This window comes from Filobasidium floriforme (genome assembly GCF_021052385.1).
Source record: "Filobasidium floriforme strain CBS 6241 chromosome Unknown HD553scaffold_19, whole genome shotgun sequence".
NCBI lineage: Eukaryota > Fungi > Basidiomycota > Tremellomycetes > Filobasidiales > Filobasidiaceae > Filobasidium > Filobasidium floriforme.
The window spans coordinates 218,368-242,601 of NW_025763640.1; the positions used below are offsets into that span (position 1 = coordinate 218,368).

The 24,234-nt window shown below is 53.5% G+C and overlaps 2 protein-coding genes across 2 annotated transcripts; both read left to right on the plus strand.

Annotated features, from left to right (window-relative positions):
• The first annotated feature begins 94 nt into the window (after positions 1–94).
• HD553DRAFT_287420 (putative cytoplasmic heavy chain dynein) lies at positions 95–15,866 on the plus strand. The gene is made up of 23 exons (XM_046178282.1): positions 95–405; positions 479–649; positions 718–1,095; positions 1,180–1,765; positions 1,840–2,039; positions 2,101–2,346; positions 2,406–2,572; positions 2,634–3,309; positions 3,373–3,629; positions 3,713–6,725; positions 6,791–7,112; positions 7,191–7,219; positions 7,296–7,306; positions 7,367–7,713; positions 7,785–8,240; positions 8,309–10,175; positions 10,238–10,944; positions 11,006–13,395; positions 13,457–14,515; positions 14,577–14,731; positions 14,800–14,986; positions 15,050–15,322; positions 15,386–15,866. Exons 1-23 carry the CDS (start codon positions 279–281, stop codon positions 15,652–15,654), a joined length of 13,893 nt encoding a protein of 4,630 aa, XP_046034483.1. The 5' UTR covers positions 95–278; the 3' UTR covers positions 15,655–15,866.
• A 19-nt stretch (positions 15,867–15,885) lies between these two features.
• HD553DRAFT_315941 (putative coenzyme A synthetase) lies at positions 15,886–18,352 on the plus strand. The gene is made up of 8 exons (XM_046180548.1): positions 15,886–16,433; positions 16,497–16,574; positions 16,642–16,666; positions 16,726–16,833; positions 16,895–17,023; positions 17,082–17,578; positions 17,650–17,909; positions 17,991–18,352. Exons 1-8 carry the CDS (start codon positions 15,936–15,938, stop codon positions 18,085–18,087), a joined length of 1,692 nt encoding a protein of 563 aa, XP_046034484.1. The 5' UTR covers positions 15,886–15,935; the 3' UTR covers positions 18,088–18,352.
• Positions 18,353–24,234: the final 5,882 nt, after the last annotated feature.

A 24,234-nucleotide genomic window follows, 5' to 3' on the forward strand; every position in this document is an offset into this window, starting at 1 on the left:
CATCGCGTTCAGCCGGGAGAGCATCAAAGATCAGAAAGCACGCTTGGTAGCTGGCACAACTGGTTGATGGCCGATGGAATGTTAGAGTCGACCTCCTGTTAAAGACTGCATCGACCGGTCTGTGTAGAAATTCTGACGGATACGGACACTCTTGGGAGGACGGAAACTTACATGCGCAGGTAGGCACGAAATAGACCTTTTTACGACCTCAACACGACATCCGGGAGATCAACGGACCTCTCGAGAGAAGGACGAAGGAGGAGACGCACACGAAAACGATGGCTGCCCTCGTCAGCAACATCTCGGGCGGGGATGATATCTCGTCGATGATGTTGGGCCGGGGAGGTGGAATATCGTTCGATATCAGCATGATCAGGAGCTACTTGGCTTCCCTCCTCTCGCCAGGTGAGTCTCCGCGTCGTGACCTTCTGATTCGCATCAAATAGCTAACGTATACGGGTTTCGTGTGATGTGGTAGTGATGGCGGCGACGAGGACAGACTTGGAATCTTCCTTGTTTGGAGATGTGACTTTCGAAGACAAGGCCGAGAGGTTCGCCACGGACGGATCTCACATGGTTGCCTACATCACCAAGGAGAGAAACCAGAGGCCGGAGGAGGATGATGATGGCGAGGATCAGGGTCAGGATGGTGAGTGCGGGAGGTTCGGGCGCGATGTTGAAAGGTGGCTGACCTTGTAATCTTGCCTCTATCATCAGGAGATCACGTATCATACACTTATACGCTCCATCTCCCTCCCGTCCCATCCCATACGCCATCCCTGATCTCGACGCTGTCCTTGATCAAGAAGAAGCCCATCCTAGATCCCTCGACCCCCTTGGCTCACCAGCTTCACTTTGTCATGCTCTCCACTACCAACAATCAAAGCCTCGTCACTTCAGGGGACAAGGCCGGCGATGAAGCAGCGGGCGACGACGCCGGGAACGAGAATACGACGATCGGGACACCGTACGAGGGACTGCATAGTCTGGTGCATTTCGGTGTGACCCCTTGGTTTGACGCGTACATCAGCTCGAAAAAAGTCGGGGTCAGCTTAGACAGCGCTGGGGGCAAAAAGGCAGGCGAAGCACAGATGGGTGAGTTGAAGAGGGACTGTCTTTGATCGCTGCTAGGTACTTTGTACGAAACTAATTCCGAATTTCGTGACGCTACGCATATAGGTATCCCGGTGGCCAAGAGGAAATTCGCTGAGCTTGAGCTATCGCTTTTGCACCTCCAACAAAACGTCGAAATTCCCGAGACCCACTTGATCATCCACCCTGCCGTCCAGCGTGCCGTCGAGCAGGCTCACGCCTCGGGCAACAGGTTGACGATCGATTCCATTCAGCCGGCTTCGTTGTTGACCGACGATGCCTTTCTGAACCGCTTGCAGTCGGACGTCAACCTGTGGATCAAGGAGATCCAGGCGGTCACCAAGCTGAATCGGGATGTAGCCTCGGGAACGGCTTCGCAAGAGGTCAACTTTTGGCTCTCGATGGAACGAGCCCTGGAGGGTATCGAAGCGCAGCTCGCAGGCGAAGAAGTCCAGCTCACTTTGAGCGTGCTAAAGAGCGCGAAACGATTTCACGCGACGACGAGTTTCGTCTCGGACACCGGGCTCAAGGAGGCTACGGATACCGTTATCAAGTACAATGCGTTGATGAGGGATTTCCCGCTGAACGAGTTGTTGAGCGCGACCGAGCTGGAAAAGATTCGGGAATCGCTCTATCTCGTCTTTGGGCACCTTAATAAGAAGCTCAAGGTATCGTGAGTTCCAGACCGCATACACGTCCTGTCAACAGACTGAAAATGTAAGCTTAATCTGGCTCGGCTCCGTATAGGCCTTATCCGCTTCGTCGAACGCTGCCATTGGTCGAGGCCATCTCGAGCGATTTCAACGAGCAATGCGTCAAGGTGTTGACCGCTCAACGCTTGATGTATATGGACTACGCCTCGTTCGAGAGCACGATGACTGCGGCGATGGAGGTGTTTGCGACATGGGACGAGAACATCAAGGAGTTCACTAATGTTGCTCGAGAGGGTGAGACAAGGGATTTTGTTCTTGTCGACTTTCCGCGTTGATGACTCTCACCCTTAACCAGTAATGCGAAAGCGAAATGAAAAGTTTATCCCTGTCAAAATCAATTCGGCACACGTCAAGACGCAAGAGAGGGTCGCCTATCTGCGAGACTTCCGACGGACACACGAGCAACTCAGGGTCATGACCGGGACTCAAGGTGGTCTCAAAGGCCTCGGCAGCGAGAATATGCTCGACGTCAACATGGAGGAAGAGGTTCGTTCGGCATACGAAGGTCTGAAGCCCGTGCCTGTTTTGGACACCTCGCTCGGTAAGTCACGCGATGTCCGTCAAGAGCAACCTAATAGCTAACGGGAGACGATTCTTTAGAGGGAACTGAAATTTGGATCACGGCCGAGAGTACCTACAACGAACGGGTCGCTCGTGTTGAGAACCAAATCATCTCTCGCCTGAGAGACCGCTTGGCCACCGCTCGGAACGCCCATGAAATGTTCAGGATCTTTTCCAAGTTCAACTCGCTTTTCGTGCGACCAAAGGTAAGAGCGAGGCATATGTAGCAAGTGCATTGCGGCATTGACACTTTCCCTCCTGCCGCAGATCCGCGGAGCGATCCAAGAATACCAGACTCGTCTCATCGACTCGGTCAAAGAGGACATCAAGAAGTTGCACCTGAAATTTACCAGCAACTACCGGAACTCCGAAGCCTTTCACATGTCTCAATTACGTGATCTTCCTCCCGTAGCGAGCGCCATCATCTGGGCCAAACAGATCGAAAAGCAACTTTCAGCCGACATGAAACGCGTCGAGGACGTATTGGGAAAGGGCTGGGAAATGTATGCGGAGGGAGAAAGGCTCAAGGCGGAGAGCGACTTTTTCCGGAAGAAGCTCAATACGACCCCCATCTTCGATGCATGGGTACAGGACGTGACCCGACGCGAACAGCGAGTCGGAGGACGTCTGCTAGAAATCATCAGGCAACGAAATGCGCCCATCCAAGCGAACGGTCAGCCTGCACTGGAGCTTGCCGTCAACTTTGACCCCCAGACTATCACCCTCTTCAAGGAAGTCCGAAACTTGCTCTGGTTGAACTTTCCGGTTCCGCATACCATCATCAACTATGCCAAAGAAGCGAAGCGCATCTACCCGCACGCGGTCAACCTGATGGAATCGGTCAGGATATACAACCAGCTGGTCGAGGTCATCGATGAGAACGAGTCGGTGGGCATGTTGATTGCCGATTACCGTACCAGGGCGCAGGAGCTGATTGTCAGAGGTGAGGTTTCTATGTCTCCGTCGAACTGATCTAGATCCCTGGGCTGATATGCTCGCTTTTCAGGTCTGGGTATCCGTTGGGAAACCGTCGCCTATTCTTACGGAACCCCTCGCACGCCTGCGCCGGGCAACCGAGGAATGGAAGAAGACGGTTCGATAACCTTCTTCAGGGAATTTGCTAGCGTTATCGCCATCCTGCAGGAAAAGACGACCGTGGTCATCGAGGTTGACGAACAAATTAGCGGCCTTCTAGAGGAGCTAGCCTCCTGTCCGTACGAAAACGACGTCCTCACCAGGATCATGAGCACTCTGCAGCAGATTGTGGGTTTGATCTTCCGGCACTCAAAACACTTTGACGCATTGACGTCCGAGCTACCGCTGCTAACCTTATCCAATCATTACAGGCTGATCGGTTGAACCTGGAAGGATACACAAATCTGGAAGAATGGGTCAACGAGCTCGACGAAAAGGTGATGAACATTTTACGAACACGACTTACGAACAAGATAGACGAATGGTGCAAAGATATAGAAGCGCTGTCGAAGGACCCAAGCTCGGTCGCTCAGCTGCAGGCTATCGCAGGCACCACCCATGAGCTTCACATCAAGAATCAGGTCATCTACTTGAACCCGCCTCTAGAGATGGCTCAAGCAGCTTGGCTGAAACAGTTGCAGCGCTTGATGGGCGTTGTCTGCGGTCAAGCTCGGATCAAGAGCGCACGCTACGAGATGAGCTTGCAGAACGGAGAAACGGCGCTCGAACGCAGAGACTGCTCGGTACTGCTGCCGACTCTCCCCGATACAGTTCTCGAGCGACCTTTCCGTCTCATACAAGAAAAGTTGAATTTTGTGCGAGGATACGTCGATCGGTGGCTCCAGATGCAGGCGCTCTGGGACTTGGAGCAGGATATCGTCTACGGCCATCTAGGTGACTCGCTTCCAAAGTGGTCAAAGATTCTGACCGAGATCAAGCAGTCTCGCGCAACATTCGATACTACGGAAACGCAGAGAGACTTTGGGCTTTGTGTCATTGCCTACGCCAATGTTCAGGGGAAAGTTGCGGCAAAGTACGACTCGTGGCAGCGGGACATTCTCAACCGGTACGGCAGCAAGCTTGGTGAGCGAATGAGAGACATCAACACCAGCCTGTCCAAGGCTAGGCAAGAACTCGAGCGTCAGACGATCACTGGTTCCTCGACCGCTCAGGCCGTGACCTTCATCACCTTTGTCCAGGATCTCAAACGGAAAGTGGGACAATGGTCGCCGGACGTGACAGCCCTCGAGGAGGGACAGCGAACGCTGGAGAAACAGAGATATGCTTTCCCGGACGATTGGCTCCATGCAGATCGTATCGCTGGCGAATGGGGAGCGTTCCATGAGATCTTGAAACGCAAAGATGCTACCATACAAGAACAGCTGGCAGGACTTCGTCTAAAGGTGGCGGCCGAGCACAAGGTCATACTGGAAAAGATCTCTGCGTCTCAAGCTGACTGGGATGCTCACAAACCCATCCAAGGGGGGATCAAGCCGGAGGCGGCTATCAACTCGATCCAGACTTTCGAGACTAGGGTGTCAAAGTTGAACGATGATCACGAGATGCTCAGAAAGGCGCAAGACGCACTCAACATTGCCGTCTCCGAGGACAAGCGACTTCAACCCATTCTCGACGAGATCAAGGATCTCCGAGCCGTTTGGCTGGCTTTGTCAGGCGTTGCGACTCAAGTCAACGAAGTACGGGACACGCTATGGAATCTGGTCCAGCCTCGGAAGGTCAGACAAACGCTCGACAGCATCATCGCTAACATGCGGGAACTTCCGACACGCATGCGACAATACGCAGCTTACGAACACGTGCATGAGGCTATTAAGACGCTTTTAAAGTTCAACACTATAGTGACGGAACTCAAGGGGGATGCCATGCGGGAGCGACATTGGAGACATCTCTTCCAGAGTCTCCGAGTCTCATACCCTTACCGGGAAAGCACGCTGACTCTGGGAAACGTCTACGACCTGGATTTGAAAACCAATGAAAAGCCAATCAAGGCTATCTGCGAACAGGCCCGTGGAGAACGCAACCTTGAAGAATACCTACGTACCGTGAGGGATTTCTGGACAGACTTCAACCTCAGTCTGGTCCAATACCAGAGCAAGTGCCGTCTGATCAAAGGGTGGGATGATCTGTTCAGCGCTTGTAGCGAGCACTTGAACGGGCTCACAGCAATGAAGTCCTCACCCTACTACCGGGTCTTCGACGAGGAAGCTGCGTCTTGGGACAACAAGCTCATTGCCATTCAAACGCTGTTTGACGTCTGGATCGACGTGCAACGACAGTGGGTCTATTTAGAAGGCATCTTCACCAACAACGCCGATATCAAGCAGTTATTGCCAGTGGAAAGCGCACGATTCGGCAATATCGACTCAGAGTTCCTCGCGGCCATGCGCAAGGTGTACAAATCCCCGCTCGTCCTCGACGTCCTCGTAATCCCGGGCATTCAGAAAACGTTTGAACGCCTCGCAGAAGCACTGGGCAAGATTCAAAAGGCTTTGGGGGAGTATCTCGAGCGCGAAAGGTCTACGTTCCCTCGGTTTTACTTCCTTGGAGACGAGGACCTGCTCGAAATCATCGGGAACAGCAGCGATGCATTGCGTGTGACGAAGCACTTGAAAAAGATGTTTGCTGGATTGGCATCGCTCGAAACTAGTGCTGACGATACAACGGTCGTCGCGATGACTTCCCGAGATGGAGAAACCGTGACACTGTCCAGACCGATCATTCTCGCGGAATATCGGAAGGTCAACGATTGGCTGGCTCGGTTGGAAAAAGAGATGAAGACGACCTTGGCGGATACGCTGTATCCCGTCATGACGGGTCTTGAGGCGCTCTACTCGACAAGCAACACGATCGAAGGCCACGCAATCCGCTCATGGATCGAAGCGCATCCGGCCCAACTGGTCATCCTGGCCATACAAGCAGCATGGACCCAGCTTGTTCAAGATCGCCTTTCCCGAGGCCACACTCTCCAAGCTGTGCTCGATCTCGTGCAAACGGTTCTGGAAGCATTGGCAGATGCCGTTGTGGGGGACCTGAATTCCATCACTCGACGTAAATGCGAACACCTGATCACCGAGCTCGTCCACCAAAGAGACGTGACCAGGTCCTTGATTCAGAGCGGTGTTACCTCGGCAAACGACTTTGAATGGCTTCGTCACATGCGATTCTACTTCGACGCCGATGTCGAGGACCGGCTCAAGTGCTTACAAGTTGAAATGGCCGATGCCGTGTTTGATTACGGTTTCGAATATCTCGGAATTCCCGATCGCTTGGTCCAAACACCCCTTACCGACAAGTGCTTCTTGACGCTCACCCAAGCGTTACATACTCAGCTCGGAGGTTCTCCATTCGGACCCGCAGGAACCGGTAAGTCCAAGGAGATTTCTGTTTCAAGCCAAACACTGACAGGGATGTCGATGTCCAACTTGTAGGCAAAACGGAATCGGTGAAAGCGCTCGGAGTCAGTCTTGGGCGTTTCGTGCTCGTATTCTGCTGCGACGAAGCTTTCGATTTCCAGGCCATGGGCCGTATCTTTTCGGGAGTATGTCAAGTGGGCGCGTGGGGTTGCTTTGACGAGTTTAACCGGCTCGACGAGCGTATGCTCTCGGCGGTTTCGTCCCAAATTCAAGTCATCCAGCAGGGGTTGGCATCGACCAACGGCAAGAGCGTAACCGAGATCTCCCTGATAGACAAGAAAGTTCAGCTAGACCCGCAGACAGGTATCTTTGTCACCATGAATCCCGGATACGCGGGGTACGTTCTTATTCGATGAGCGCGATGCGGTAGGGGAGCAACACTAAAGAAGCTGTCTCTGTGGCACTGCTGTTACAGACGATCTAACCTGCCAGACAACCTGAAAAGTAAGCATTGCAGATCCCTCTTACACATGCCGTTGCAAGCTAACTTGATTACATCCTCTCCGGCCTGCCTACGCAGAACTTTTCAGGGCAAGTCGTTCCAAGATTCATTTGAATAATCGGACACGAGCTGATGTCGCCTTTTTACAGAGCGTCGCCATGTCACAACCTGATAGAGAGCTGATCGCTCAGGTCATGCTGTTCTCACAAGGTTTCCGTCATGCGGAGGGTCTGGCTTCGAAGATTGTACCCTTCTTTGAAATGTGTCGAGAGCAGCTCTCCGCGCAGTCCCATTACGACTTTGGGTTGCGAGCGCTGAAATCTGTTTTGCTACGCGCCGGCATCCTGATTCGAGAGCACCTCGGGAGTATATCGACTCCCGCCTCGTCAGAAACGTCGGAGCAGAGAGAAGTAACCGAGCTCGAGTTGATGGTGCGAAGTCTTCAAGAGACACTTGTACCTAAGCTTTTGGGTAGCGATGTGTCGCTTATTCGAAGGTAAGCATCTATCTGTCTCACACTCACAGAGATGACAAATATTGAGTAGTTCCGATCTCACCTTTACACAGCATCGTCACAGACGTCTTCCCCAATGTTTCGGGGCGTCAGAGTCCGCTTGATGAACTAAGGAAAGCGATCGGGATCGCATGCGATAAGAGACATTTACAGCAGGACGACTCCTGGATAGAGAAGGTGATACAGCTATACCAGGTCCAACAGATCTCACACGGAGTGATGCTCGTGGGACCCTCTGCTAGCGGCAAGAGTGAATCATGGCGTGTCCTTCTGGATGCACTAGGCCAAATGGACGGGATTGAAGGCGTATCATATGTGGTCGATCCCAAAGCCATTCAGAAGGACGATCTGTATGGGGTTCTCGACAACACCACGCGAGAGTGGACGGACGGTCTTTTCACGAGTATTCTCCGTCGCATCACAGACGATGCTCGCGGCGAGAGCGGCAAGCGGCATTGGATCGTGTTTGACGGTGATGTAGATCCCGAGTGGGTTGAGAATCTGAACAGGTATGTCTCCTTGTCACGACAGCGATACAGGTCAGATCTCTTATGCCCAAGCACGTCAACGTTTTTAGCGTCCTAGACGACAACCGACTCCTGACCTTGCCGAACGGAGAACGGCTGTACCTTCCCGGAAATGTGAGGGTCATGTTTGAAGTCGACTCGCTGAGGTACGCTACTCCAGCTACCGTCAGTAGATGCGGCATGATTTGGTTCAGCCAAGGACTAGTCACTGCGCAGATGCTCTGTGCCAAAGCGATGGAGACTTTGCAGACGACAGTGTTGCCCACAGATGAGCAGTCCCAAAGTCTGGATTCGGCCTCGAGCGCTATGCGTCTACGGACCCAGCAAATCGTCGCACAGGCCCTTACACCGTCGTTTTTGGTCAACGGACTGGTGTTCAAGGCCTTGTCTTTTGCTGAAACTCTGCCCCATATCATGGAGTTCTCCCCGTCGAGAGCACTGTCGACTCTGTTCTATGCCATCAACAAGGCCATCCGCACCATTCAAGACTACAACGACAATCATGCGGACTTCCCGCTTGCCGACGACCGGATAGAGCTCTACATGCGCAATCGTCTACTACTCGACTTGGTCTGGGCGTTCGTGGGTGACGCCTCAGGAAAGGACCGTGCCATCTTTGCGCGTTTCTTGCAAGAGGAAACTGGGATTCAGCTCCCGGTCGACGCAAACGATCACAACACATCAGTCATCGATTTTGATGTCGACCTCAAGACTGGTAATTGGATCAATTGGCAAGAACGGGTGCCGACGATCGAGATCGAGACGCACGCTGTGACTGCAGCGGACGTTGTCATCCCAACTATCGACACCGTCCGACACGAAGAGGTCCTATATTCCTGGATCATCGAGCGCAAGCCTTTGGTTCTTTGCGGACCTCCAGGCTCTGGGAAGACGATGACACTGATGAACGCGTTACGCAAATTGCCGGAAGTGGAAATGGCTGGTCTGAACTTCTCGAGCGCCACAAGCCCAGAACTTATCCTGAAGACCTTTGAGCAATACTGTGAATACAAGAAGAACAACAACGGGATTGTCCTCGCTCCAACCTCGACAACCAAATGGCTCGTCGTTTTCTGCGACGAGATCAATTTGCCGGCCGAAGACCCCTACGGTACACAGCGCGTTATCTCCTTCATGCGACAGATGATTGAGCACGGTGGATTCTGGCGGACTTCAGATCTCTCTTGGGTCAAGCTCGAGCGAATCCAGTTCGTCGGGGCGTGCAATCCTCCAACTGATCCTGGCCGTGTTCCTCTCAGTACGAGGTTCTTGCGACATGCGCCCGTCCTCATGGTTGACTACCCTGGAAGTATCGCTCTCAAGCAGATCTACGGGACGTTCGCTCGAGCACTCCTCAAGGTCGTTCCCACGCTGCGACGCTTTGCCGAGGCACTGACAGAAGCGATGGTAGAAGTATACCAGCTCTCCCAGAGTCACTTTACAGCTGATCAACAAGCTCACTATGTCTACTCCCCGCGAGAGCTTTCGCGCTGGGTGAGGGGTATCTATGAGGCTCTGAGGCCTCTGGAAAGCTTGGATCTGGATGGTCTGGTACGGCTATGGGCACATGAGGGACTCCGGTTGTTTCAAGATCGACTCGTCCATGAGTACGAAAAGGTCTGGACAGATCAACTCATCGACGACGTGGCGCTTCGCCATTTCCCAACTGTCGACCGCGGACTCGCTCTTCAAAGACCGATACTATACTCCAACTGGACGACAAAGGATTACTTGCCGATCGCACGGGAGGCTTTGCGAGACTTTGTCAAAGCTCGCTTGAGGGTCTTTTACGAGGAGGAGCTTGACGTGCCTCTGGTTTTGTATGACGATATCCTCGACCACGTACTCAGGATCGACAGAGTCTTCCGCCAGCCACAAGGACATGTACTTCTGATTGGTGTCAGCGGGAGCGGCAAGGTTAGTCGTCACTTGCCGATTCAATGAAGCTCGAGCTGATGGCCATGGTACATTCTCCACAGACGACTCTTTCCCGGTTCGTTGCTTGGATGAACGGATTGAGTATATTCCAGATCCAGGTTTCAAATCGGTACACTGCTGCGGATTTCGACGAAGATCTCCGCACGGTGCTCAGACGTGCTGGTTGCAAAGGCGAAAAGATGTGCTTCATCATGGACGAGTCGAATGCGTTGGACTCGGCATTCTTGGAACGCATGAACACCCTCTTGGCTAACGCCGAAATTCCTGGATTGTTTGAAGGCGACGAGTTCCAAGCTCTCATGAACTCTTGCAAGGAAGGATCGCAGCGAGACGGGCTTATGCTCGACTCGACGGACGAATTGTACCGATGGTTCACGAGCCAGATCTCCAAGAATCTGCACGTCGTCTTTACGATGAACCCGCCATCCGATGGTGTCGCAGGCCGCGCAGCTACCTCGCCCGCATTGTTCAATCGATGCGTCTTGAATTGGTTCGGAAACTGGTCGAACCGCACCCTATTCCAGGTCGGAACGGAAATGACTGTTGAATTGGATCTAGACAACCCTGAATACGATGTCCCAGCTACCCTCGTGCCATCCAACCCGGACATGCCCAAGCTGCCGAGTCACCGGGAAGCTGTTGCCAACGCTATGGTCACGGTGCATTTGCAAGTCGAGAAAGCCATGCGCAATCTGCAAGATCAAGGCAGAAGCGTTCCGCGCATTACTCCGAGACATTTCCTGGATTTGTGAGTCGTTCTCGTCATCTTATGAGCTCATCAAGTAGGCATTAACTTGGGGAGTCTACAGCATTACTCAATATGTCAAGATCGTGGGAGAGAAGCAAGACGACCTACAAGACCAGCAGCGTCATATCAATACAGGTATCGACAAATTGCGCGAGACCGTAACGCAAGTCAGCGAACTGAAAAAGGAGCTTTCCATCAAGGAAAAGGAATTGCACGAAAAGAGCGCTGAAGCCAACGCGAAGCTCAAGCAGATGATTGCTGATCAGCAAGAGGCTGAAGCCAAGAAACTCGCTTCTTTGAGTATTCAGGAGCAGCTGAGCTCTCAAGAGGAGATCACGAAGCAACGGCAAGCTACAGTCAACGCGGAGCTGGCCGACGTAGAGCCTGCAGTGGCTGAAGCATCTAACGCCGTGGGCAGCATCAAGAAGCAACAGCTTGCCGAGTTGCAAAAGCTTCGAGTGCCGCCAGCTGCGATCGTCATGGCAGCCGAGGCTACTTGTGCTCTTTTGGGCCATCAGAACCTTAAAGATTGGACGGCGATCGCTGCTATCGTCCGCCGTGATGATTTCGTCTATAGCATTCAGCACTTTGACACTTCCAAGGTGGACGCGGCACTCTGCCGTCGTCTCCAAAGGGACTATCTGAGCAGGGAAGACTTCACGTTCGAAGTGGTCAATCGAGCTAATAAAGCCATGGGACCATTGGCTCTTTGGGTCATGGCCCAGGTCAAGTATGCGACGATCCTTGACCGGATTGAGCCCCTCAGGCAAGAAGTCGATGAGCTTGAACATAAGGCCTACACTTTCAAGGAACAGGCTAAAGCCGTGCAGGAGATACTCGAGAAACTCGAAGGCAGTATCGCGACGTATAAGGATGAATACGCTGCCCTTGTCAGCGAAACGCAGGCTATCAGGACGGAAATGAAGAAGGTACAAGAAAAAGTCGACCGCAGCTCCACCTTGCTAGCGAGCCTGTCACAGGAAGAGACGCGATGGAGTCGCGATAGTGCAGAATTCGCTCAAGAGATGACGACTCTGATTGGAGACGCGTTGCTCTCAGCCGGCTTTCTCACCTATCTCGGATACTTCGATCAAAGGCATAGGAGGAGTCTTTGGAACGAAATGCTTGATCACCTCGTCGCTTCCAATATCGCAGCTAAACCTGATCTCGCTCTGCCGGAATATCTTGCCACAGCCGATGATCGCGCGAAGTGGATCGCTGCGGGACTACCGGTCGATGACCTCGCGACCGAAAATGCGATGATGATACAGCGGTTCAACCGGTTCCCTCTGCTGATCGATCCTACGGGCCAAGCCTCTGGATTCCTGACTAACCTCTATCGCGAGAAAAAGGTCATGTCCACCAGTTTCATCGATGCTTCGTTCGTCAAGAATCTGGAGAGCGCTCTGCGTTTCGGGAGCCCGTTACTCGTTCACGACGTGGAAAACCTCGACCCGGTACTGAACTCTGTACTTAACCGCGAGGTGCGGAGAAGCGGAGGACGAAACCTCATCCGGATCGGAAACCAAGATATCGATTTGTCGCCTGCATTCACTCTATTTTTGGCGACGCGCGATCCCCTCATCGCCATACCGCCCGATCTGAGCAGCCGAGTGACCGTAGTCAACTTTACCATGACACGTGGTAGTCTGGAAAGCCAGTCACTCGATAAAATTCTGAAGGCAGAGAGGCCCGATACCGAAAATCGTAGAACCAATCTGATCAAGGCTCAGGGCGAATTCCGATTGCGTCTCCGACACTTGGAGAAGATGCTGCTGAACGCGCTCAACGAGTCGAGCGGCAGCATTCTGGAGAACGACAAGCTTATCGCCACTCTCGAGGGTCTGAAGCGAGAAGCTGCTGACATTTCGCAAAAGATGCTCGAGACAGAGTCAATCGCGTCGGAGATCGAACAAGTCACCAAGGACTACAAACCCATCGCGCGATCCGCAAGCGCGATTTACTTCCTCCTCGAGCGTCTTGGCGACTTGAACCATTTCTATCGGTTCTCGCTCGACTTCTTCTTGGATTTGTTCGACGACGTTCTGCTCAGGAACCCTCGCTTGCAAGGTGTAAAGGATCTCGCACAACGCCAAGAAATCATCACCCAGGATCTTTTCTCGCTTTCGTACGAGCGTGTCGCTCGGACGCTTTTACAGGACGATCACGTCCTGCTCAGTCTCGCTCTGGCGCAGATGCTACCCCTCCAGCAAGATCAGCAACAAGCGAAGAGTCTCTTGCAAAGCATGACCAGAACAACCGGACCGAGCGATGTTCCCATGCCGTCATTGCTCGAAACGGTCGAGCAGCAACAAGTGCTGTCTCTGGTGTCAGAACCGAAGCAATTGTCTGCATCGATGTCATCCGATCCCGGGGCATGGCAAAAAGCTTTGGCGGAAACCCAGCCGGAGGTTACGGTACCGACTTTGATCTCCGGTATTTGCACTGAGCGTGAGTTTTGCGCATTGATATGAACGTGACAAACCCCACTAACCGGATCTTTGTTCCTCAGCTATTGCGAGCGCGGCACTCGTCGCAACGATCATGAGCTGCCTTCGCCCAGATCGATTCATCGCCTCGTCTGCTGCTCTAACGAAGGTCGCCTTTGCTGCGCCTTTGCAGACAGTGGACTCAGGCAGAGCGCTAGAGGACTACGTCGACGCCGCGAATGCATCTACGACTCCAATTGTCCTGTGCTCTGTCCCCGGGTATGATGCGAGCTTCCGGGTGGACGCTCTCGCCGCCAGCCGGAAGCATGATTGTGCTTCTATTGCCATGGGCTCTTCCGAGGGAACTCGTCTCGCTGATCAGGCAATCAGCCACGCCGCCAGAACGGGAAGTTGGGTACTTCTCAAGAACGTACATCTGGCCCCCGAGTGGCTCTCTAGCCTTGAAAAGAGGCTCCGAACGATCCACGCCGACAAACGCTTCCGGCTATTCCTTACGATGGAGACTAGCCCGAAGATTCCGGTCAGCATCTTGCTCCAATCGCGCATTATCATGAACGAACCCGCTCCGGGGGTCAGGGCTAGCGTCTTGGAGTCGCTCCAAGGCTTCGAAGCGCTAGACAACGATGCTGGACCAGCAGAAGCGACCAGGCTATATTTCCTCTTGGCTTGGTTCCACGCTGTCGTCCAGGAGCGATCCCGATACAATCCGCTCGGATGGAGCTCGGCGTACGACTTCAACGACGCTGATCTCTCCGCCGCTGCCGGAACCATGAGAAGGTGGTTGTCCGGCGTCGCTCGAGGGCGCAGCAACATTGATCCTGCCCAGATCCCCTGGATCGCCCTGCGCTCGCTACTCAATGTCAGCATTTACGGTGGTAGAGTCGACTCAACTTTCGACCAGCAGATTCTCAACAGCTTCTCCCTCTCGCTCTTCCACGCTGGAGCTTTCGAATCTGACTTCAAGCTGGTTGATGATGAGAATCCAGATCTAGCCTTGAAGATGCCGGATGCTCTCACGCTTGCCAGTTTCAAGAAGTGGGCTCACGACTTGCCAGAGGAGAACCCTCATTCCTGGTTGGGACTGCCAGCAGAAAGCGAAAGGGTTTTGCTCGAAGCCAAAGGTGAGATCGATGCAATCATTGGTAGCGTTCTTGATACTTACGCCTTTCACCCTGCTCTCAGGTCGGCGAATCATGACCAGGTTGCGAGCTCTACGAGAACCGGAAGAAGTTGATGTCGCCGTGAGTAGCTCATCCTCTCAGGACGCAGGCGGTCGTCCGGAATGGATGCAACAACTCGGAGCCAGCTGTACGCAGCAACTTGGAGCTCTGCCCAAGGTAAGTCTTATCCTTAATGATATCGATCTCGCATGTTGCTGAACCTATTATTACCGGTGTGTTCCTAGTCTCTCCCAGCGACCCAAGACAACAAGAGCTCGGACCCGATTGCGGTCGCCTTCGCTCGGGAAGCCGAGCAAGGCCGAAAGTTGCTCGGCACCATCAGGGAGGATCTGCAAAACACGGCTTCGTACCTGGCAGGCGATATCAAGCCTACCAATCATATCACCCGACTGGTTCAAGCGATGCGTCGAGGTAAGTGTACTGCCGATGTCTCGTCATTGTTCGTAGCTGACTGACATACTGACTGCATGCTAGGCGAAATTCCAAGCAACTGGAAGCGTTACACTGTCCGAAGAGATCTATCGCTTGTTCAGTGGTTGTCCGACTTTGCAAAGCGGCTCGCCCAGTTGCAAGCCTTCCTGGAAGGCTCGCTCGAATCTGTCGATATCGGGTTGCTCTTCCATCCTTCAGCATACATTACTGCAACCCGTCAATCAACTGCCCAAAAGAATGGCTGGTCGCTCGAGACCCTCTTCATGGAGATTGATCTTGGCTCAACCGACTCCACTAGAGGTTATGTCGTGACAGGTAAGCAATCCTGGTTCCGTCTAGAGTACAAGAGCTGGGCTGATCATAGCTGGTTCGTGACAGGCTTGCAAATCGAGGGGGGTCAGGTCGAGAATGGTGGTCTATCGCTCAATGAAGGCGGGACATCGTTGGTCGGTGCTTCTACCATCAGATGGCAACAAAAGGCATCCGACACCAGGTCAGGTCGTGCAGATAACTCGACCGTCGATCTGCCCATGTACGTCAACGGCGAGAGGCAAGCGCTTCTGGCGACGATCAAGGTCGGCTTGGTCGACGATTTGACTCGCGTCAAAGTCGTTCAGCGTGGTTGTTGCCTCAAGACGTCGATGTGATTCGGTACTGGGAGTCTATAGATAGCATGTAACCGGGATGCCTATACATTTACAGAGATCTTGTGCTTTCGAGACCGGTTGCCATAAAGGTCATGTTCCAGAAAGTCATTTCGGGTTTGCCCGATATCAAGATGGCGTCATCCCGCTCGCAGCCATGACCTCGGGCCGCCGTGCCGTCAGAGACCTCAATCTTCGTCTCTACAAGACCTCTTGACTCTGTCTCTATCAAGATATAGCCTGGCCATCATATACCACTCTGATCCTAGTAGTCTTCTATCATAATGCCCGCCCAGACTTTTCACACTCTACTTACCGAAGTATCGCCCTCGGCCAAATCGGGTTCTGCGGCCATTACCATTCCCGCAGCGGGTTCCACCCCGGCGGTTCACCTGGACTACAACAAGCTGAACGATTATGTCGGAGCCTTTGCCAACGCTCTCAAAACCTCTGGGGTACAAGGTGGACAGGTCGTGTCATTGTCTCTGGTCAATTCGCTCGAATTTGTCGGTGCTTTCCTGTCTACCGGCTGGTTGCGAGCCGTTTCGGCTCCCCTCAACCCGGCTTACTCGCAGGACGAGATCGAGTTCTACTTGACCGACACCAAGTCTAGTATCCTGATTGTCAAGGCAGGCGAGACCTCGGATGACAAGCCGACCCTGAAGGCCGCCAAGAAATGCGGTGTCAAGGTGGTCAGCGTCAAACTGTCTTCGGGTCAAAGCGGAAAGGTCGAGGTCGACTTGAAGACGGTATTTGACCCTTCGGCGGGAGGAGCTAAGAAGGTAAGCATCTTGACTTGTGTTCTCATTTCTTAGATCTGACCCTTACGACAGTCGGCAGAACAGTCTGGCGGAATTGCTAACAAGGATCAGCAGCAAGGTGGACCCGTACAGGAGCAGGATGTCGCTTTGGTACTGCATACCGTGAGCCCAAGGAGTAAAAGGGCTAGAAGAGACCGAATCATCAATCTAACCAAAAAACAAATCCCAGAGCGGTACTACTGGACGTCCCAAGGGTAAGCCGGACATACGATGATGGTAGTACCTACTCGAGCTAATCGAATGGGTCGAATAGCCGTCCCCCTTACGCACCTCAACATCATGACCACCATGGCCAACATCGTCAAGACTTACGAGTTTACGCCTAAAGATCGAGGTCTCCTAGTCATGCCTCTCTTCCACGGTGAGTGCTAGCCCTGATGAATTCTTTGAACAGTAGCACTGACCTCGCTCGATGTGCATAGTCCACGGTCTTGTTGCAGGACTTCTGGCTCCCCTGCTTTCTGGCTCTTCTGTTGTCATCCCTACCAAATTCAGCGCAGGTAGCTTCTGGAAAGACTTCGTGTCCGAGAGCTGCACTTGGTACACCGCAGGTAGGTCACGGCGATACGAGTGGATTCCAGTATCTGAAGCTGAATTACGGCGATCCAGTGCCAACGATTCACTCGATCTTGCTGTCTTCGCCCCTTCCTAACCCTTTGCCCAAAATCCGGTTCATCCGGTCATGTTCGTCTTCGCTCTCGCCCACCGTCTTCCACAAGCTCGAGGATACCTTTAAAGCCCCTGTGCTCGAGGCCTATGCCATGTCCGAGGCGGCGCATCAGATGTGCGCCTCCCCGTTGCCTAAAAACGGGCCGAGGTACCCGGGAAGCGTCGGGATTCCGCAAGGTGTCGGTCTGAGCATCAGGAATGCTGATAATGGCAAAGAGATCAAGACCAAGGGGGAACAAGGGCGAGGCGAGGTCTGTATCAGGGGGAAGAACGTTATGCTCGGTTACGTCAACAACGACAAGGCCAACAAGGAAGGCTACTGGAACGCGGAGGAGAAGGATGCGCAGGGTGCTAAGGAGAAACGTTGGTTCAGGACCGGTGACGAGGGTTATCTGACAGAGAAAGGTTACCTCGTCCTGACCGGAAGATTGAAGGAGGTGAGCCGAATACAGATTCGGATTCAATCGGATGACGTTGGGAATCATGTTGAACATCATTCATAAAATAGCTCATCAACCGCGGAGGCGAAAAGATCTCGCCCATCGAACTTGATTCCGCTATCTTGGCTCTACCGCTCGTATCTGAGGCGGTAACCTTTGGCGTCGCCGACGAAAAGTATGGCGAAAAGGTCTGGGCCGCGGTCATCATCAAGGATGCCGGAGGAAAGAGCGATAGCCAGATCGAAAAGGAGCTGAAAGCAGCTCTTAATGGGAAAATTGCCAAGTTTAAGACCCCCGAACGTATCATCATCACCAAGGCGATCCCCAAGTGAGCAGCATTAATGATAAGCTTTCTGATTGGGCAAGACAGGCCGACGCGCTAATGCAACGATTCCGTTTCACCTCGCAGGACCGCCACCGGTAAGATTCAGCGCCGCCACGTTCGCGATCAATTTGTGAAACAGGAAGCCGAAAAGGCCAAGAAGCAGAGGCAAAGCAAGCTTTAGACGAGCAAAAACATCGATGTGCACTGCTTCTGTGGTATCAGGTGATAAAGATCGAATACGGTAGATTGACTGGAAAGTACTTGCCAAAGTGATTCTACACATCAGCCAATTTCGAAGCTGCGCTGTAATGGGCCGGTTTACCAAACATTGTTCAACCTTGGATCGACTACACCATCGACTCGAGGAAATTCCTCATTCCAACATCGAGGTCTTGCGCAAATGCTCAGATGTCCATATGTCGAAATGCAAACATAATAGAACACCCAAGCGACTTGTCGCGGATGTGCGAGGCACAAGCTAGTCTTGCCTGAGTGATCGTCCTAGTCGCCGTCCAAGTCGTCGATCACGATGACATCATCCGGGTCCTTGGTCACAATCACCTGCTTCCTTGAGGCCTTGGTAGGACTCTCGTGCTTTTATACTTGGTGCTGTCTGAGATATAATCTGTCCTCTGGTCATGGCACAAGCAAAGGTGAAGAGGTTCCTGGCAGAGTCTTGCTTACGGTGAGTTCAGAAATGAACCAATCAACTAGCTCTTCTATAGCGCAAATGAGTTGTTTTGTTAGAAGTCTGTGGGTTGTGCACTTGGCCCAAGAACAATGCATGCCAGAGCGCTGTGGAGACTTTCACAACTGAGACATTGACCTAGGGCACAGAAAATGCTCTGTTGACTGACGAGGCTTTTTATATGTTCGCCGTTGTGGCGAAACTGCAATTACCGATGCATACGACGACGACACAGCTCAATCAAAGCTATCCGCCCGGCAAACCCTACCACCTTCAGATATTCACACCCACCTGTCCCACCCGTCACCGCCGCACCGACTCGAAAAGCTCACTATGCCCAAGGTGCGCGAGCTACGCAACATAACCGCAAGGGCTCATGCCTGTCTTCGTGGCGACACCCCTCAACTCTACAAAATTTAACTGCATCCTGACCACCTGCGCACAAATGGTCTGAAAGATCATACAAAAGCTCCCATACTTGAGCCCACAAACCCAACACCAAGTGTTGCTGTCTCCTGCTCATGTGCGATATCACGGCAAAAGCATGCTGATTGATTTGCAACCTGCTGGAGGGGAACCATCTGCTCAGCTCCTTGAGATTCAGTTCTTTCTCCAGGGGCATATGCTGGTGATCAAGGAGAAGGAGATGAAGGAGATAGAGGACTACTGGGCTAGCCTGGACAAAGCTGGCTTCCAGGGACAAAGACATCCTCACAGTGGGATGTGCTTGAGAGCTGTAGAAGCAGCGAGCAGGTGATTGTTATAGCCGTCACGTGACGCGTCGCTACTCCCGCGAGAGACCCCCTCGGAGGTCCCCTCGGAGACACCTCTCGACATCCCCACAGGGGTCTACTTTTACATCTCCTATAGGTGCTTATTATAATAGGCTCATTGTATGTATATACTTCATCCGTTATTACACCATCGCCCTTAGACCTAGCCCCGTGTAGACTGTTAGTCCTTCCCCCTAATAGAATAACGGATCATCCTCTTCTACCCCGGCTAGCGAATTTTCCTTCCCTCGTCTCTTCCTTTTTCACGTCCTTTTTCTGTTATAGCATTCGCGGTACGCGTATCGCACACCCGCGTCGGGTAGTTTTACAGGGACCTCCGAGGGGAGTTCCCGTACGGAGTATATCTAGAACACCCCCTATGTGTTTACTGTAATGTAGTACTAGTTGTACTACATCCGTTATTACATTCATCACCTTACCCTTACCTTCTAGTCCCGTGTGATACTATCTCAGGCTTGCAGGCAAGCCTAATAGAATAACGGATCTACAAACTTCACCCCGACTAGAAACCCCTACGCGATGAACACTTCCTTCACCCAGTGTTTTCGCCCCGATGGGACCCCCCAGAGAATCCCGCCAGAGATCTCGCCTGTGCTGTCCGAGGATGGACAAAGCCAGCAGGTAGATGGGGAGGGAAGGTTTTTGTGGTTGCGAACGACGGACTCCGGAACGGAGACCACCGCAAACGAATTGCGGGTGTTTGCCAACCAGCAACCTCAAACGCAGGCCACGCCGGCCAACAACATGGGAACGGTCCCCCCACAAGTGGTACCAACCTCTCCTGCGAGCAATCCCGCAGCCACCCCAGCTCCCGTTGCCGCCGCGCCGGACTTGAATGCCCTCTTTCAATTGATGGCCAACATGCAAGTCCAGGTGCTGGAGTTGGCGAGGGCAAGGGAGTCGCGGTCGTCGTCGGACGAGGCCCGGGCCAAACTGTTTAAGTTCGGAACGCCGGACAAGTTCGATGGCAGCAAGAAGGAGAAGGTCCGAGGGTTCCTGGACCAATGCAACCGGGAATTCGAGGTCAAACCGGGCGTCTACGTTACCGACCGCCTGAAGATGATGTACGCGGAGTCGTACATGGAAGGACAGGCCGCCGATTGGGCCCGGGAGTACTCCACGGGTCGAGTGCCGGCTACCTGGGAGCAGTTCGAGCAACTGCTCATCTCCACTTATGGTGGAGGACGAAACATCGCGGCAACTGAGGCCGAATTAGTTCACTTAAGGCAAGGCACCAAGAGCCTCGCGACGTACATCACCGAGTACAACGACCTCTTGGCCCTCCTCCCCAACGTCTGCGAATACTCTCGCCGGATGCTGTTCAGGGCCAACCTGAACCAAGCGTTCAAAGACGCCATCGTCCCTATGCCGGGCCAAGAAACAATGACCTTGGCGGAGTTCCAAATGGAATGCCGCCGGTACGAAGATCAGGCGGATGCCAGAAGGCATGCGTCCTTGGGAAACCGCTACCACTCGGGCGGTAACCGACAAGCGAGCAACCACTCCGCTCCCCGCAACCCCGTTGTGGTCAATACTACCGTTGCGACTCCTACCCCCGCCGCCAACGCTTCCACCGCTGCCCCCATGGAACTCGACGCGGGCAGGATGAGGCGGAACGACCCCTGCTACCGGTGTTTCCAACACGGCCATGTAGCCGTCAACTGTCCCAATCAGAGGGTCCCTGCCCCTGCTTGGTTCAAGGGTAGGAACAACGGGCGGATGAACGTCTCTGGTGCCCGGGTGCAACCCGTCGAGACCGTCCCGGAGGGAGGTTGGGAAGCCGAGCTCGCGAGGCAGAACGGAGAGCAGCCTTTGCTCTGGACCCCGACTGATTAGACGTACGGTTGTGTTGTTATTGGCTCATCATTTGTTGTACCCCCACGGCAGGCCCGGCGGGGATGTTTTTATCACCATTCACTTTTTCAAGCACCCGACTTCACAGTGACTACGAGAGATACACTCACCAAAGTATACGCCATCAACAGGTAACTGTACAAGAAGTACAATACGAAACATGTCCCTCGCGAGGAGTAAACGCATACTACTGAAGAACACAACCTGAAACGAGTCCCTCGCGAGGAGTAAACGCACAAGTCCCTGGCGAGGAGTAAAACGCACAAGTCCCTGGCGAGGAGTAAAACGCACAAGTCCCTCGCGAGGAGTAAACGCACATAGAGAGAAGAAGACGAAGTCGGGACTCTATTATGGTATATCAAAATACAAGAGAAAAAAGAGACCCCGACGTAAGAACAATCCGGAGAGTACAAACACGACGAAACTCCAAAAGACCCGGGAACCCCTCACTCGTCGCCTTCCGAAGCGGGGACGACCTTCTTCTTCTTCTTCTTGCCGGCGGCGGGATTCGGCGTCGGGGACGGAGGAGGGGAAGGCGTAGGGGTGCGGAGGACGTCGGCGTCGTACTCCTCGCCGACCGGTCCGTCAGCAGCGACGGGGGGTTCTCCAACATCCTCACCATGACCTTCGAAGAGGAAGTCCCGATAGGACTTGTCCTCGTCCCACGCGTCGCGATCGGGGATGGTGACGGTCCCGTTTTCGTTGGCGACGTACGGGTGCTTTCGGCACCACGACAGGAAGTACCTCTTGCGGTACTTGTCCTTGACAGCGAGCCAGGCGGGATAGCATCGGGTCTCTACAAGACAATCGGTCTTGTTTGAGAGAAGGGGAAGAACCTACGCGAAAGGCGAACGTTAACTCCGAGGCAGATTCCCGCCGGGGGTTCAAATCGGAGCGACTGCTTACCATGAGCTTCATGATCCTCTGAAATTCGTCCGCGACGGCGATGGCAACCGGATTGGGGACGTTGGGGATCGTAAGGACCTCACACGCCGCCTGGTACCGGGTGCGGATACCGTAGGCCGGATCGAAAACCGTCATGAAGGTGGACGGCAAAGGGGCACACTTGATGTTCGTTCCCCGGCAAGGGAAGCAGGAACTCCCCTGTCCAGAGGATTTCCCCGCGTCCGGTAGAGGGTGGCGGCAAAAGAAGATGCCTTCGAACTCCATCACGTTGTACCACCCTTTGACCCCATCCTCGACGTAACCGGGAACCGAGTTTTCGGCGGAGAGGTGGAAGCGGTCCTCGTGACCGAAACAGTTGAGGCAGCACCACTTCCAGCCACCACGGTACTGAGCCTACGTACGCACGATTGGAATCAGCATACGACAACCCCACCGGAGAGAATAAAAGAAAAGAACAATACATACCATCAAACCGTCGAACCCCGCGACGTTTCCCTCCTTCCACAACTTCTTGAGGGAAGGGATGGAAGGACTATCGGCCAAGAAGGCCGTGCGAGCAAGTTCTTCGGACCGAACTTGCCCCTCTGAAGGAGCGACCGACATATTAGCCACAGCGGACCCCACCCAGACGGATACCACTCACTCTCGTCGGCGGACTTGGTCTTGGGGTATACGAAACCCCTGCCCCGATCTTGCTCGAGCTTCGACGTCCCTTTCGGAGTCGACGGAGAGTACGGCTTATCGCCGTGGTTCTTGGAAGTCTTGGGAGTGGGAGGCATGTCGAATGGAATAGACAGGTAGATGGGGGATAGATAGCGTAGGAGGGGAAAGTGAGTAATAGCGAAAGGACACCTACGACTTACTCCCCACCTCGCAAACGCGAACGCGAACCCCTTTATACCCTACATCCCTGCTGCTACGGCGGCCCAAACAAAAGAAGAGTTGCGATACTAGCAAAGAGAGCAACTAGAACAATACTATTGCTATGGATATGGGCATATGGAGAGAGGGTATCGTACAACAACAGCGGTATAGACGTCAACATCAACGACGGTCTCCTTTGTTTACACCTCCCGAACAATGAGTCGGACATGCGCCCATACGGATGTCCGCGCCAGGACAAAGAAAAGAACAACAAACGAGACGCGCCCCATCGGGCCCGAAATTCGGGTACCCTGTGAAACAGGTAGACGTGTGTAAGCGACGAACGCTTACCGGTGGGAAGGGCAAAAGGAGAGAACAAAGGCGCCTACATGAAACACGACCGGCGCTGGCCGATCTGGAATCTCGGCCTAGGGGGGGGATCCTGTTATAGCATCCGCGGTACGCGTATCGCACACCCGCGTCGGGTAGTTTTACAGGGACCTCCGAGGGGAGTTCCCGTACGGAGTATATCTAGAACACCCCCTATGTGTTTACTGTAATGTAGTACTAGTTGTACTACATCCGTTATTACATTCATCACCTTACCCTTACCTTCTAGTCCCGTGTGATACTATCTCAGGCTTGCAGGCAAGCCTAATATTTTCACCCTCCTTTCGACACTCCTTTTATCATGTCCGACGACGGCCACATTCCTTCTCATCCGGTTCCTCCCCCTGCACCTTCTCCCATGGAGGAGGCACTCCGACAGATGGCACAGGCCATGACGCTCTTTGCTCAGAGCCAGCAGCAGCCTGTCGGCGGTCAGGGATCGAACCCCTTTCGGCTCGCCCCGCCGGGACCCTTTGATGGGACCGATACCCCGGACAAACGGGAGAAGGCCACCACCTTCATTCATCAGTGCGAGATGCACTTCGAGACCGCTCCAGCGGTTTACTCTTTGGATCGGATCAAGATCATTTTCGCGTCGACCCACCTTCAGGGTCGCGCCGCTTTATGGGCCCGGTCGTACACATCCCCGGAGGCTGCACAACAGTGCACCTGGGATGTCTTCCGGACTCTCTTTCTCACTTCTTTTGGGTTAGCATCCCGAGAGTACCTCGCCGAAGGGGAACTCTTAGGGTTGCGACAAGGGAACACCTCGGTCGGCGAGTACACCGCGAGGTTCAATTCCCTTGTGGGTCTGATGCCGGGATGGAACAAC